General features: G+C 36.9%; 1 protein-coding gene across 11 annotated transcripts in view; it reads right to left on the reverse strand.

Annotated features, from left to right (window-relative positions):
• The window catches only part of RAPGEF6 (Rap guanine nucleotide exchange factor 6), a 179,758-nt gene that overhangs the window by 60,285 nt on the left and 102,901 nt on the right, over positions 1 to 16,572 (reverse strand). For all 11 annotated transcript variants that reach the window (XR_013992373.1, XM_081035330.1, XM_081035328.1 and 8 more), the window contains 5 exons: positions 14,296 to 14,473; positions 7,646 to 7,782; positions 4,868 to 5,026; positions 4,149 to 4,301; positions 1,319 to 1,483 (listed from right to left, as the gene is read on the reverse strand). Coding sequence is in view for 10 of the 11 variants with exons in the window: in XM_081035330.1 (XP_080891456.1) it covers positions 1,319 to 1,483; positions 4,149 to 4,301; positions 4,868 to 5,026; positions 7,646 to 7,782; positions 14,296 to 14,473 (792 nt within the window). In the remaining variant the exon portion in view is untranslated. The remainder of the gene's footprint in view (positions 1 to 1,318; positions 1,484 to 4,148; positions 4,302 to 4,867; positions 5,027 to 7,645; positions 7,783 to 14,295; positions 14,474 to 16,572) is intronic.

Here is a 16,572-nt window from a genome sequence, read left to right on the forward strand (position 1 = left end):
CAGAATCTCACTGTGTTTTTGGTTTGCGTTTCCCTGTGACTAATGATGATTTAAATCTTTTTCGTGTTTGCTAGCCATTTATGTATCTTCTTTGGAAAAATGTCTATTCAAGTCCCCTGTCCATTTTTAAATAGTTATCTTTTTGTTGCTGAGTTCTAAGAGTTCTTTTTATATTCTAGATAGACCCTTATCAGGGATAGAATTTGGAAATATATTCTCCTATTCCATGTGTTGCCCTGTCTGTTTTGGTAATGTCCTTTGATGTAGAAAAGGTTTTAATATTGATGAAGTTGATGCTTGTGCTTAGGGTATCACATTTAAGAAACCACTGCCAAATCCAAGGTCATGATTTTTTTACCCCTTCTTTTATTCTAAGAATTTTATATTTAGGTCTGTGATCCATTTGGAGTTAATTTTTTATATATGGTGTAAGGTAAGGATCCAACTTTATTCTTTTGCATATGAACAGCTAGTTGTCTTTAAATCATTTCTGTTCATTCTTAGCATCGTTGACTTCCTTAGCACCAAAATAACTGTATATAATTGCAAAGCAGGGAGAGTGGGGGAGGGAGACAAGCTTGTAGTTTTGGACACTTGAGTTTCCTAAACAATAGAAATCCACAGTCCAGCTACATCTAACGCATTTCCTTTAAAATACAACTCAGACACACTATGCAGTTATGGCCCTACTTTTATTTTTCTTAAAAAAACTGACATCCTACCAATTTGCAAGGTATCACTAGTCTTTCCATTAAATGTACAAACACCCCATGAAATAGAGTAAAATAATTTATTCAAAATAGCAAATAATGTTGAATGCAAAAAATACTCAAAAGTAGATTTAAGTAAGTCACAGCAGATATAAATTCAGGTTAAAAAAACCATTGTTTTCAAATGACTATAAAGTCTGTAAATTAAGAAAAATATATTCTATTTGGGGACTTACAAACAATAGAAACCCTCTTGAAAAAAATTTACTTGGCGAATATTCTTTCTAAACTATTAACTTATAAATGTTTTATAGATCTCCAGAAACAACTAAGTATTTTGATAAAGTTAAAAATACTCTCATGCTGCTATCATTTCTGAATTTATAGCTACACCACAGGCTTATTTCAGTTTTTGTCTTTTAGGGCTCATATCTACCTTTAATATGCTATTTTGTCATAAAAGTAACTGAGATACATCAATACTGACTCATTAATTTTTTAGGTGAATTAAATCTTAACAAAATAAACATTTATCAATTGCAAAAGGTTTTATGAATAAAATTTAAAGGTTAAAATCACTTTCATGCCTCTACATTTATGAAACCAACCTTATCCCTTAAGCTGTCAATTTTAAACCATTCCAATAGTTTGATGCCAACATCCAAAGGACTTTCAAGAAACGTCCTGTAAGTTAACAGAAAATCTTCTATGTAGGTTGGGTCCACAATGGAATGCTCCTCTATTAAATGCATGATGAGACGCTCAGGTGTCGCCTAAAAATACAAGGACAGAAAAGATTAGAAAATAAACAAATAGCTCAAAAGCAAAGAATTCCTATTAATTACTTTCCTGTGTAGCCATGCCTTAGACAAATCCTAGGAGAAGAATTTTACCTTGAAAACCCTTAGCACTGGGAGTAGGTAGTCTCTATAGGTTGTAATCAATCAGCGCCCAGAGGTTTAGAGAGAAAAAGCAGAGGAATAAAAATTTATTCAGCCAAAGCAGTTTTCATTCGTATTTCATCTGAGCAGGGCTTTTAAACTTCACTGATTTACCCCTGGTGTGGACTGTTACTTCCAAATCTACTGCAATGGGGGGATGTTATGATGACTGTCTCAAGAAAACAGAAAGGAGAGGTAACACTTAAAAAAAAAAACACATACAAAAAAAACTTTCCTTCAAATTTAATCACTCCAAATTCTCTTCTGCCTCAGGCTATAAGGAACACACCAGTTCAAAGATAACATGTTTTATTGTTGTCACTTTCCAGAATAGAAGTTTCCTCTTCTATAGTTTCTCCATGCTGGTTCATCATTTTGAGAGGAACCAGAAGTTCTATAAATAGTTTTTACATTTAATTCATTTTTAACGGCTTGCCTGTCTCCAAATTTATAAAAAGGAATATAAACAGCTTTTACCTACTGCTAATCTTTGAGCTTCAAAATCAGTGTTAAAATGTATTACCTTTGCAGCCTTTTCAAAAGAGGGTACAAAGAATATAGAAATAAACCAGGTGTTGTGCCAAACATAAAAACCAACTGCTGCCCATAACCTCAAATTCCAATTTGCTGCATTCATCCAAACAATTTCATTGGTCTGAATAACTGTATGGTAAATAAACATTTGCTAATACTAGCAATGTTCTTATCTAAAAATTTATTTTTTTAAAAAGGTACCCACTTCTGACAATGTAATGTAAATCATTTCTCCAGAAGGGAGTCAGAAGTAAGGCTCTTTATAGAACACATCATTCCTAATGTGCTCCCGCCCTCCAAAACATTCTAAAAGTACCAAACTGGGTGTATCATTTAGGCCAGAACTTAAATCTGGTTCTTAGATCATGTATAACTAAGTCAGGGTAGAACTCATCAGCATGTTAAAGAAAGGGCATGATTCTGATTGGCGAAATCACCAAGGCAGGACAGCTGTGGAGACTAGGTTGGCTAAATATTGAGGAAAGCTGTGGAGACTAGGCCATGTATTTAACACTTTATTTAAAGATGAGTCATGCAGAGGCGTGTCACTAGGGTGTTCATCAGCATGCAACAGCTGGGATGCTGGGAGATACGGTGTGAAGAGTTGGCTAGCGAAGGAGATAGCTGGCATGGTTACACTGGCATGGTACAGACTTGTTTACAATGGGCAAGTAACTAACTATGCAGAGCATAAAAAGAATTGGAGAAAGTGGTACAAATATAGTACGGAAAGGTTAGAATAAACTCTGGAACAGTACTGGAATTGGGAGTATTGGTATGAAGTCACGAGTGTTACAGATAAATGGACAGCTATGCACAGTTACAGGTGTGCATGTATTTATTGTTAATACACACATATATTTCCCGATCTGTCTGAGGGGATGCTCGAGGAGCACTGACACCTCAGTAGCAATGAACAGAGTGAGTGCCCAGATCTTGGTTTCCAAATGCTATTCTCCACTAGAAGGATCCTAGGATCACTGCAGAAACGGCTGATTCCAAAGCTGGAACAGGAAAAGTACAAGACAAATCTGGAACACCTTTTTTTTGCCAGATGATAAGGAAGCTCTCAAAAAAGGATGGGGACATGTTAAAAGGATACAGGAATCAGCCTTAAGAGGGTCCCACTGGCCAAATCTGGGACAAAGTGACCATTGAAAAAACACTGATGGTAATCAGGGAATATAATACACGAGCCCACACCAATATAATTAAATTAATGCGTGACAAGAGAATGCTCATCCTTACAGTAAAATTTACTTATTTTTGCAACCAAGTCTAGCTTGAAAGGAGAAACAGTCATCGTTCATTTCCTGTCTTAACAACTACAATTGCCCTATTTACAACTAGAGGTCTTTAAAGAGAAAGAAGTATAAAGGGGTGGTCGGCAAGGGGTGGTTGGCAAGGGGTGGGGGAGAGGGGGAGTTAGAGAGAAGGGAAAACAATATGGACATCATCGATATTCAGACTAAACCATGCTGATGCTTTTGATTTACCCTTTTTAGCCCTAATAAAACCTTGGCATATCATCCCTGTCTTCAGATAAGACAACTGTGGTTCAGAGAAGTTAATGTCTATTTCCATGTCACAGAAATCCAGTAAACACTCATTCTGCATTTTCATCTAGGACTCCTTATGTCTTTCATTTTCTGTTTTGTTTCTAAATATTGCTATCTGATGAAATTAATTCCCATTATCAATGGATTATAAAATAATTTATGAAGGAAAACTTTGACCAGTATATTCTAAAATAATATCCTATCCATACTGGTATGGCACAGTCAACCTTTATCAGTAAAATGTGTAAAATCCAACTTAGAAAAAGACAAAAGAACCAATACATTTATTTATATTTCAAAGTTAGTGAATTATCTTGCACTACCGAAAAAGTGATTCAAAGCCTGATAATCAAGATGAAAGCTTCATTCTACTAGGGAGGAGAATAATAAGTAAAAACACCCACCTTGATTACAATGTGTCCTTTCCTGGTTCCGCTCCGATCTAGTTCACGGTGCTCATGCACCATAACAATTTCTCCCTCTTCCTCAACTTTATGGGTATTTTTTTCCACATGATTTAAAATTCTCCAGTAATCCTGCTGGGCTATGCAAACAAACTGTCCGAGAACAACATGGGGACAATTAATAAACCTATAGTACATAAATATATCACCATGCACCAAGGCAGAGCAGAAAGGTAAGAAATCAAGTGGCATCGGTTCTTTTTATTCAATCTTTTTAACCCTTAACAAAAGTCAAGGAGAAATAAATTCACGCACAAAGAGACCTAAGAAGTTTCTGAATTTGAACTCTGCTCTAAAAAGAGAAGTGAAAATCTGCTTCTCGCAAAACTGACACTACACAAAGAAACATGAAGCGGGAGTAAGTTAGAAACAAACAACTCAGAAGTTCCTATTTCTTTCCTTTATTTTAAAAAAATAGGGAATGAACTGGCTAATAGACAGAAATTTAACAAACCAACATTTATTTGGTATATTCTCTTTTAAGAGTTTATAATTTGTTCAATTTCACAGAGTCAGATATAAAATCTAGTTTCCTTTATTGACTGAACTTTTGAAACGCATAATTTTCAAATGACACTATTTTATTTTAAGGAAGGAAGAACAGGCTCAGCCACCTTAAATCAACAAACAAGAGTACGTGACCAAAGAGATAAACTTACCTGACAATCATCTACTTTAGTCCTAACAACGCCATGCATGTACTGCTTATCCAGAGTGGGAGTAATTCCAAAACTATTTCCCATGAAGAGATTTTCAACTTTTCCATCTGAATGACTGATTTCTACAGTGCCGTTTAAAATTACATACCATGAGTCAAGCTATAAAGAAAAAGACAGGTTTTAAGCATCTTTTAAAAAAGATAGTTATGTTAATTGTGAAAAATAATCAACTTATAGAATCTGTATAATTTTAAAAAGAAAGACCTGATTACATTACTAAATGCTCTTGTCAGTAACACCCCATGCCTGTCTGTGCAAACCAATGAAGGCTATTTTATTTTTCTCTTTCTTCTTTTAGTCACCAAATGAATTCAGGGACTTTCAAAATTGAACAAATAATGTAATGGTTAAGACCACAAGCTCTTGGAATTTGAATCCAGACCCTGACATTGACCAGTGTCTTTGGGCAAGTTGTTTAATCTCTCTGGGCTTCATTTTCTCTATCGCTAAAATGGGCGTAACAGCACCTCCCGCAGAACTTTTGTGGTAAGTAAATGAGTTAATACAGACTACGTGCTTAGAACAGTGCCTTGCACATAGCAAGCGCTCAAGATAAGGCAGCTAGTGGTCAATTAGGAGAGACTATGAAAAGCATGAATGGTAAGGCAGATCTAATAAATACCATCCAAAATTTATCCTAAGAAAACACTGCCTTTATTTATATAGAGGCATTTAATGCTCTAAAGAGAGATAATCTAAAGGTCTACTGTGTATCCCTGAAAGACCACTTATTCTAATTTAGCATCTATCTCTCCTATTCGTGTAAACTTCCAATAGTTTTCATGTGACTTAAGGGAAATCTGAATTATCAGTTCTGAAGGAGAATCAAAAAATAAGAAATATTTGTTCAGAAGTGTGCTTTTGTTGGCTATTACAAATATAAAACACACTCATTGTGGAATCTGTGGATTATATAAATTACTTGAGACAGAGACTGTGTCTGGTTTTTCACCATTATACTCTCTTGTGTCTACATTAGTACCTGGCACAGGTACTAATATTTATAGTATAGCATTTAAAAATATATATATATGTATATACCTATGTATATATACATCAAGTTTTTAATTATGTACTGAAAATAAATTACAGGAAAAAACTTTAAAATCCAACAGAGGACAAAGTCACGATAAACACTCCCACTGAATTCCCTTGGGGGTGAGACTGCAGTGCTCAAGATAAACATCACATATATACCAGAAACTTCGAGTTGTCTATGCATTCACACACTGACATGAGCCACAAACATTCCTTCACAGGGACAGACTGTACTTATTAGCCTAAAACAGAACCAGATTTTGCCATAAACTACAAAACTTCTAATACAAAACTGTTATTTATATATTTAAAATTCGTACAGATGCCCTACCTGTGATTTTAGAAAATAAAAGCTACACACTGTACACTCTTAACTCATAGCCACTGGCAACAATTTTGGATGGAATTTCTCCCCCAATAAAATGAATGGCATATTGTAGGTATGTACATGAAAGCTAAACAAATTTTTGTTGACAGAACTATGGAAAATTAAAAGATTACAAAAGTTTGTGGAAAAGAAAGTGAAAGTTCCTCAAAATCCCACTGTTTACACACTTGGTGTTAAAAGTTTAGATTATTTTTCACCTGTGTTTATATCATTTTATATTGTTGAAATATTTAGACTATCCTGCCTTTAAACAACTTAATGCTGTATTCATGTGTTCATCCAGTTTTAGTTTTTTGAGCATGTCCTATGTGTCAGATATTTTCTAGGATATGGGGGGAAAGCATGTAAACAAAGCTAGAGATAAGACCCTTGCCCTCAAAGAATTTCTGTCAAACTTTTTAAAAACTTCAATATTTACTTAATATTATATACTGTGGCTGTGTTATAATTAAGTTAACCACTGCTTATAACTGAACTATATTTTGGTCATTTCCAATTTTTACTGTTATAAATATGGTGCAATCAACAACTTTTGGCATAACTCTTTGTGTTTTATATCATGTCCTGAGGAAAGACCCTCACAAGTGGAATAAGTTAGAAACTATTAATACTTCGAGGCCTATGTTAAAATTTTCTAAATGACTTTCCACAAATACCAGCAGGGTACAACAATGCTCACTGATATTCCAGCATTATTTTTTATCAGTTTGATAAGAAAATAGCAAAGTACTTCCAAACAGCAATAATACCTTTCAATTCCTCTGCATTCGCCCTTTACTGAGTCACAAGTTGCCATCAAGCATTTCTGCACACAGACTTGCTACATAAATGCCTCGCCTGACAATAGCCCGCTATGAGGCACAGGTATCAACACATTTCTCTCATTCTTTTTAAAAAATATATAATATACAAAAGGGATAAGGAGAGCTGAGTAAATACTTGGTAAACATTTTAAACATAACAATGACAAAAACACCAGAATAGTAGTTACAACTTTTTTTTAAAAAAGTCTTACTAATTTGAGAAGTAAAAATAAATACGGTTCAATGATTATCTGTTAAACATTTATTCTGTGCAAGGTGTGCTAGGAAACCAAAATTAAGACAAAGTACATAAAACAAAAATAAAAACTTACCCTTAAGAAATTGTAACTATTCTAAACTTGGCACTTATTAAAAAAAAACTGTACACATTTTAAGCCAGGATTTACACAATTTCATGGAAATTAAATTATTCTAAACATTAGCTCACTCCCATACTAAGTACTATTTAACATTTACTTGCTAACTTACCTCTTGTCCGTCTTCAAGAATAGTAGCTCCTGCCTGCTCTACCACTTCAAAAACCATCACTGAGCAGAGTTCTCTCCTTACAGACATGGTCATGTTTGCAAAAGCAGGGAGCTGGTGCATAAACTCCAGTAATTGTTCTATATAAAAACAGAAATTGTAGTACAGAGACCATCAAGAACTACACTTTAAAGCTACAGTACAAATCTATAATCCAATGCCCAATTTCCTAATCAACTTGTGGATTTATCCTGCTGAAGTGGAGAAACCAAGGCACAAGATGACTGCTGGCTAAAAAAATCAGTTATCTGGTTAACAGATATATTCAGACTCACACGAAAATATAGGCATATTGGAAGAGACCAGAACTCACAACCACCCACACAGAATCAGGAACCGCACAGATTCAGTTTATCTGACTTGCTGGCCTGAGATGCCACTCCATAGTGGTTCGAGTATAATGATGTCCCAGGATCTAATAGATCAGGGAAAAATCCTTTCGTCTAGTTCTTACTGGGCTAGAGTTTTTATGAAAAATTGTTATTAACAAATGTCAATAATTAATTAGAGATAACAAATGTGAATTCTAATTCAAGATTTGTCAAAATATCACAAAGTAACTCTCTTTAACCAACAAATGTTTGAGTGCCTGCCTTAGGCCATTCCCTGGTATATATACACGAGTAATAAAGGGCTGAAACAGAAACAACTATATGGTGCTATCTACCCAGATAACTGTGAGTTAATTATATTTCAATTTTTTAAAAGCTTTGTGAAAATAATACAGTATACAATTCTTTATTATTAAAAATGGACTTTCAGTTTCTGTCCAGATAAGGTTCACAACATAAATCTAAATTGAAGGTTACTTAACTATATTATAGATGATTTGAGAGGCAAGAAATGTTCAAATGTATTGATCTTTACTCACGCAGATTATCATTATTATTAGTAGCAGCATTATGACTATTATAAAAGGAAAATCTAGGATAAAATCTTAATTGAATCGCAACAATATAATACTAAGTATTCTTTGTCCTTAAAGATAACATTAGATCTTTAGTATTAGTCAGCCTCCCAAAGTACAGTAACTACTTCTGTAAGAAATTACATAAAAGAAAATTCAGTTTTAACCAAAAATTATATATATACATATTTTTTCAAGCTAGAGAAGTAAAGATAACAATTTTCGATAACAAAAATTTTTTAAAAAGCTAATTCATGGCCACTGGCCACTGATACACTATGTTTTAAATGTCGTATGGACATGGAGTGGAAAATCACTTTAACTGAACCAAAGCTTTTGTTTCATAAATTTGTGCAGCCAGGATGTGAGGGTGATCCGGCTGTGACACTTGTCCCCTTACTGTCAGGGTTGATTCAGTTGAGCTGGCTGGTGAGGTGGGTGCCCCCTCCGCCCCCTCAGCTCCAAGAGCATCCCCTCGCCAAGCTGTGCGCTGGGTTATGGAGGACGATCTTCCCTGACAGGGGAGGACGGTTCTCAGTCAAGGACATACAAGGAGCTGTGCCCCTGGCTAGACCCTCCAAACTAGCTCTCAAACTGGGGCAGCCAGCCTCAAAGATGGCCCCAATGATCCCTGCCTCATGATGTCTCCGTCCTCGTGCAGTCTACTCCTATACCATAAGAGGGTTGCTCCGCATGACAAACAGAACTTGGAAGAAGCGATGAAACCAGATGGTAAATGACACTGTGGCATCTGTCTGCCTTGTCCTCCCTCGCACTACCTGCTTTGGGGGAAACCACTGCCACTCTGTGAGGGCATGTCAGCAGCCTCTGGTGAGGCACACATGGTGAGGAACGGAGGCCTTGTGCCAAAAGCCATGTCAGGAGACCCCTTGGAAGGAGGTCTTCAGCTCAGCCCAGCGAAGCCTCCACAGCTGCCAAAATTCTGATTACAACCTCTGAGCTAGACACTGAGCTACAACCACTCAGCTGGACACTGAGCTAGAACCACTCAGCTACGCAACTCCTGAATTCCTGACTCACAAAAAGTAGGAGAAAATAAATGTGTGTTGTTTAAAGTCACTATGATTGGGGACAATTTATTATGCCTCAACAAGTAACTATGTATAAATTAAACTATAAAATTTTTACTGTGACAGACGTCATCAAAATGGCGGGGTGAGGTGAGTCTCTGTAAAGCTCCCCTGGAATTTACAAGTAATCGGACAACAATAACTCCACAAAGGAATCCCTGCACAGCAGACAGGCAAGACCAAGAGGCCCACTACTGGATTCACCTAAAGGTGGGTGAATCGCACGAGCGGGGGAGGAGGGAAGGGAGAAGTGTGGGGACGGAGCTGCGCGGGCACAGGACGCAGACCTAGCTCAGTGCTCCGAGCTCGCTGCATCCCAGAACTACCGCAGCTGCGGGAGAGGGAAGAACTCGGACTGCTAGGGCTCCGCTTACGGCCCACAGGGCTGAGGGGGCAGCATATAACACGGCTGAACCCAACGCTCACGGCAGAGACCTCGGAGCAAAGACTGAGGGAAGAAAGCTGAAAACGGTGGTTTAAGCCCTCACTGCCGAGCAGAGAACGGAAGCCTTAGGCACTGAGACTAGCCGCGCCCTCTCTACCCTCCCAGAGCTCGCCCCGTCCCCCACCCCCAACTGGCCGGTGCTAGAAGCGATAAAGTAGCAGTGTCAGATCAAAAGGACAGGATATTTGCTGTTCTGAGAACTCTAGACCGCAGACAGAGATTCACAGCCCAACTAGTTCCGGCAAAGGGGAGGGAGCTGTGGAAGCAGCACCAGATGTGGTGGTGGTCACCGCCATTGCTCTGGGCCACCTCTCACAACTCACCCCGCCCCTGGCCCTACCTATCTGGGCGGATCCCTGCAGGAGTAAACAGAACTGCTGAAACATACGGGCTCTGAATCTGGTGCAGAAAGAGCTTTGGAACTTTAGAAGCTCTCGGCACCCCGACAGGGATGTGGAGCCCTATGACCCAGGTGAACTGTTAACAGAGGAGAGGCCTGTCTCCCAGGGAAACCCCCACATTGTGTGAGAAGCTGGAAAGTGAAAGGGTGGAAATTGACACTCCAACCAAATGGTACCCAGAGAAAATCAGGTGTAGCCATAATGAAATCAGATGAAACAGACTTCAGGGTGAAAAAGATAACAAGAGACAAAGATGGACATTTCATCATGGTAAAGGGGACTATACAACAAGAAGACACAACAGTCATCAATATTTATACCCCCAATCAGGGAGCACCGAAATATACCAAGCAACTACTAACAGAACTAAAGGGAGAAATTGACCAAAACACAATTATATTAGGGGACTTAAATACATCATTGACAGCTATGGATAGATCATCCAAACAGAAAATAAATAACGAAATAGCAGCCCTAAATGACACATTAGATGAAATGGACATCACTGACATATATAGAGCATTTCATCCTAAAACATCAGACTATATATACATTCTTTTCGAGTGTACATGGAACATTCTCAAGGATAGACCATATATTGGGACATAAAACCAGTCTCAGCAAATTTAAGAAGACTGAAATCATATCAAGCATATACTCTGATCATAAGGCTTTGAAATTGGGTATCAACTGCAAAAAGAAAGCAGGAAAAAACACAAATACATGGAGATTAAACAACATACTTTTAAAGAACAACTGGGTCAAAGAAGAAATTAGAGAAAAGATCAAAAGATACATAGAAACAAATGACAAATGATGAAAATACATCCTACCAAAATTTTTGGGATGTAGCCAAAGCAGTTTTAAGAGGGAAATTTATATCATTACAGGCCTATCTCAAGAAACAAGAAAAATCCCAAATAAATAACCTCATGTTACACCTTAAAGAACTAGAGAAAGAAAAACAAGTGAAACCCAAGGTCAGCAGAAGAAAGGAAATAACAAAAATCAGAGCAGAGCTCAATGAAATAGAGAACAAAAAGACAATAGAAAAAATTAATGTGACAAAGAGCTGGTTCTTTGAAAAAATTAATAAAATCGACAAACCCTTGGCTAGACTCACTATGATAAAAAGAGAGAAGACACTAATTAACAAAATCAGAAATGAAAAAGGGGAAGTTATCACAGACACCACAGAAATACAAAGGATCATCCAAGAATACTATGAAGGAATATATGCCACCAAATTCAATAACCTAGAAGAAATGGACAAGTTCTTAGAAACATATAGCCTTCCAAGGCTGAACCATGAAGAACTGGAAAATCTAAACAGATCGATCACCAGTAAAGAAATTGAATCAATAATCCAAAATCTTCCCAAAAGCAAAAGTCCGGGACCAGATGGCTTCACTGGTGAATTCTACCAAACCTTCAAACAGGATCTAATACCAATCCTGCTCAAACTCTTCTAAAAAATTGAAGAAGAGTCAGTACTCCCTAACTCATTTTATGAGGCCAACATTACCCTGATACCAAAACCAGGTAAGGACAACACAAAAAAAGAAAACTACAGACCTATATCTCTGATGAATACTGATGCAAAAATCAAAAACAAAATTTTAGTAAATCGAATACAACAATGCATTAAAAAGTTTATTCATCATGACCAAGTGGGGTTCATCCCTGGGGCACAAGGATGCTTCAACATCTGCAAATCCATCGATGTGATACATCACATAAACAAAATAAAGGACAAAAATCATATGACTATATCAATTGATGCAGAAAAAGCATTTGACAAGATACAACATCCATTTATGATTAAAACACTTAATAAAATAGGTATAAAAGGAAAATACCTTAACATAATAAAGGCCATCTATGACAAGCCCTCAGCTAATCTCATAATTAATGGTGAAAAACTGAAGCCCTTTGCTCTACTTTCAGGAACATGACAGGGCTGTCCCCTATCACCTCTGCTTTTCAACATAGTGTTAGAAGTCCTTGCCAGAGCCATCAGGCAAGAGAAAGAAATAAAAGGCATCCAAATTGGGAATGAAGAAGTTAAAATATCACTCTTTGCAGATGCCATGATGCTATATGTAGAAAACCCTAAAGACTCCACCAAAAAGCTGTTAGAAACAATCAACCAATACAGTAAAGTTGCTGGCTACAAAATCAATGTACAAAAGTCCATTGCATTCCTATATACTAATAATGAAATCTCAGAAAAAGAAATACAAAATACAATTCCCTTTGCAATTGCAGCAAAAAGAATAAAATACCTAGGAATAAACTTAACCGAGGATGTGAAGGATTTATATGCTGAAAACTATAAGACATTTTTGAAAGAAACTGAAGAAGACACAAAGAAATGGAAAGACATTCCATGCTCATGGATTGGAAGAAGCAACAGAGTTAAAATGGCCATATTACCCAAAGCAATATACAGATTTAATGCAATTCCCATCAAAATCCCAATGGCATTTTTTAAAGAAATAGAACAAAAAAATCATCAGATTTGTTTGGAATCACAAAAGACCCCGAATAGCCAAAGCAATCTTAAGAAAAAAGAACAATGCTGGAGGTATCACACTGCCTGACTTTAGCTTGTACTACAGGGTTACAATAATCAAAACAGCATGGTATTGGCAGAAAAACAGACACATAGACCAATGGAATAGAATTGAGAACCCAGAAATAAAACCACATAAATATGGACAGGTAATTTTTGACAAAGAAGCTAAAAACATACAATGGAGGATAGACAGCCTCTTCAATAAATGGTGCTGGGAGAATTGGATAGCCACGTGCAAAAGAATGAAACTGGACTGTTATCTGTCACCATGTACCAAAATTAATTCAAAATGGATCAAAGACTTAAGCATAAGACCTGACACAATAAACTGCACAGAAGAAAACATAGGTACCAAACTTATGGACTTTGGGTTCAAAGAGCATTTTATGAATTTGACTCCAAAGGCAATGGAAGTAAAAGCTAAAATAAACAAATGGGACTATATGAAACTTAAAAGTTTCTGCACAGCAAAAGAAACCATCGACAAAATAATGAGGCAACCACTGAATGGGAGAAGACTTTTGCAAACAGTGCCTCCGATAAGGGTCTAATATCCAAAATATACAAGGAACTCATGAAACTCAACAACAAAAAACAAACAACCCAAATTGAAAAATGGGCAGAGGACCTGAAGAGACATTTCTCCAAAGAGGACATACAAATGGCAAATAGACATATGAAAAAATGCTCAACATCACTAATCATCAGAGAAATGCAAATAAAAACCACAATGAGATATCACCTCACCCCAGTCAGAATGGCTATCATCAACAAGACAAATAGTAACAAGTGTTGGAGAGGCTGTGGAGAAAAAGGAACCCTCATACACCGTTGGTGGGAATGCAGACTGGTGCAGCCGCTATGGAAGGCAGTGTGGAGGTTCCTCAAGAAATTACGAATAGAATTACCATATGACCCAGCAATCCCTCTCCTGGGTATCTACCCAAAAAAGGGGAGGTAGACGGGGGATGGGGGTGGTAGATGAGGGTAAAGGGGATCAAATATATGGTGATGGAAGGAGAACTGACTCTGGCTGGTGAACACACAATGGGATTTATAGATGATGTAATACAGAATTGTACACCTGAAATTATGTAATTTCATTAACAATTGTCACCCCAATAAATTAAAAAAAAACTTTTTTTTTACTGTGAACAGAGGTATTTCTTACCAATGTCATCATCAGTTTTGTCTGCAGGTTCCTTTTCAAGACATTCTCGAACAAGATCTCGCCCCTGCAGTGGATCTGTCCGATCAATCTCTTCGTCTTCCTCTTCTTCATCTTCAGAATCAACAGGTCCTTCTGGAAGACGTGTTAAATCTACATCTCCTACCTCGCTTTCTGTGGCCTACAAAAAGAAATCTTGGTCACTCATCATTTCATGTTATAAAAATTATATTCACAGTCTAATCAAAACCATCCCTCCCTACCAAACATTATAAAGAATCAGGCAATACTGTATACTGTATCAAAAGCAAAATGATACTTATTTATAAAAAGGGTTTCTCCCTGCCCAAAATACAAACTCATTATTCCACAGTGTGATATCTAGGTGATTAAATTTGAGCCTGTCAATATAAGACGGTTAGGAGACTCAAATATCACTAAATGCGTTAATACCTGTTTTCCAACAAACACTTGTATTTCTTAAAAGTACATTTCCTAACACATGAAACGTAGGAAAGATAAAGACAATTTACCAACAACCATTTTCTAAGTACCTATTATTCTATGCTGACTGTTGTAAATAAAGTATCATTCTCTCACCACTGAGAGTTAAGCAATCATGTAAATTAAGAACAGAGTATAAAAGAGGTAAACAATACTGAAAAGTATTAAAATAGACCAGTTGTGAAGGAGCAAACAAATACTGATCACTTCCGAATACCTTACTGTTGAATCTCACATTGTGCCAAAAAGATCAGAAATTACTCTAAATCTTTTATATACATAAACTTATATTTACAATCTCAACTCTGGAAACATATTAGTCTCAGATACTTGTAAAGGAACTAGCAGATTTTTAAAAATCTAAATTTAAGTATCATATCATTCACAGGAAATAATGAAGATGTCTTTTAGGAAATAAAATTGTCCTGAAGTGGATTCATAGGCACTATTTCTAAATATTCCACTCACTAGATTCATATTAATGAAAAAGCGTGAGTACTGAAGCAGTAACAGAAACAAATGAGTTGAACACAGGAATTTCATAAACAAGCACTCAAACATGAGTATTAGTGAAGACTAGGGCATCTTCAAATACTTAAGTCTCATCTCCTGTATTGAACATTTAGTGTTTTGTCTGCCCAGGAGAGGATCTTCCTTCTTTTAGGGAATTGCTGTTCCCCTCCAACTTAATCCCGAGACTGCACTGGGGAACATTGCCTTGCCCCTGGTTCTCTATGTAAGCTAAGGTAGAAAGGCTTCGTTTCTGGATTTTGATAATTGGAGCTGGAAGGCAGAGTGTCCTTTTTTCTCTGATTCCTGAATTGAAAGAACGTGATGCTGAGCAGTCTACTGCAGCATGGGAAAGCCTTTCTGTGGTGGGAGAAAACGAAGCCAAAAGGCAGAGAAAGGAGCAGGGGAACGGGGAGGAAGTACAGTGAACAAAAAGGGCAGACATAAAAAGAGAATGGGATACAGAGCAACAAAGCAATAGAAATAGAGCATGTAGAACAGAGAAAGAGCACAGCACAAAGAGTACCTATGACCGAAAGTATCACAGGAGAGGGAGGAAGAGCAAGCAAACTAGGGAGCCAAAGGTGGGGGAGCAGACACACCTGCAAGCATCCAGGTTCCCTGAGGCCAGAACTGCCCCTGCTTTCTCTGTCGGTCAATAAATTATCCCTTCTGGCTTTTGTTAATTCAGGTTAAGACTCTGATTAGTGCAACTGAAATAGACCTAATTTGTTTGGTAAGATCCTGTTTTCTTTACACTTCTTGTTTTTCTGCACAGCCTCAAGTAACAACAGTTAGTTAACAAACCAGATGAAAAACCCAACTTGAGATCTATAAAATTACACAAGCTGTCTGGTAAACATCGTATAGGGGCAACCCTACCTCATCTCTAGCATGCTCTCCTGAGTTATTTTCTGGCTATGGAATATTAAGGTTCAAAAGTGGAGTATATTTTTGAATAATCCCTCTTTGGAACTACAAACTTGCTAGCAGATTACAATCCCTTTTCAAAGGTAGCAGTTTTAATTTAAACATGTGCACATGCTAAAATGACTTTTCCAAAGACCTAATTTTTATATGAACATTATTTTAATCTAAGAAAGTAGTTTTTAACACTAAACACTAAAGCAATATTTTCTATACAAGTTCATTTAACTTTTCAAAATACAGTGCACACCTGGAATAGCCCTTTTCCATTTTATCAATTCTTAAGGACAATCTACCTTATAAATTTGGGTTCTTAAATCACCCTGTCCTCATCTCAGC

This window comes from Rhinolophus hipposideros (assembly GCF_964194185.1).
Source record: "Rhinolophus hipposideros genome assembly, chromosome: 23".
Taxonomy (NCBI): Eukaryota; Metazoa; Chordata; class Mammalia; order Chiroptera; family Rhinolophidae; genus Rhinolophus; species Rhinolophus hipposideros.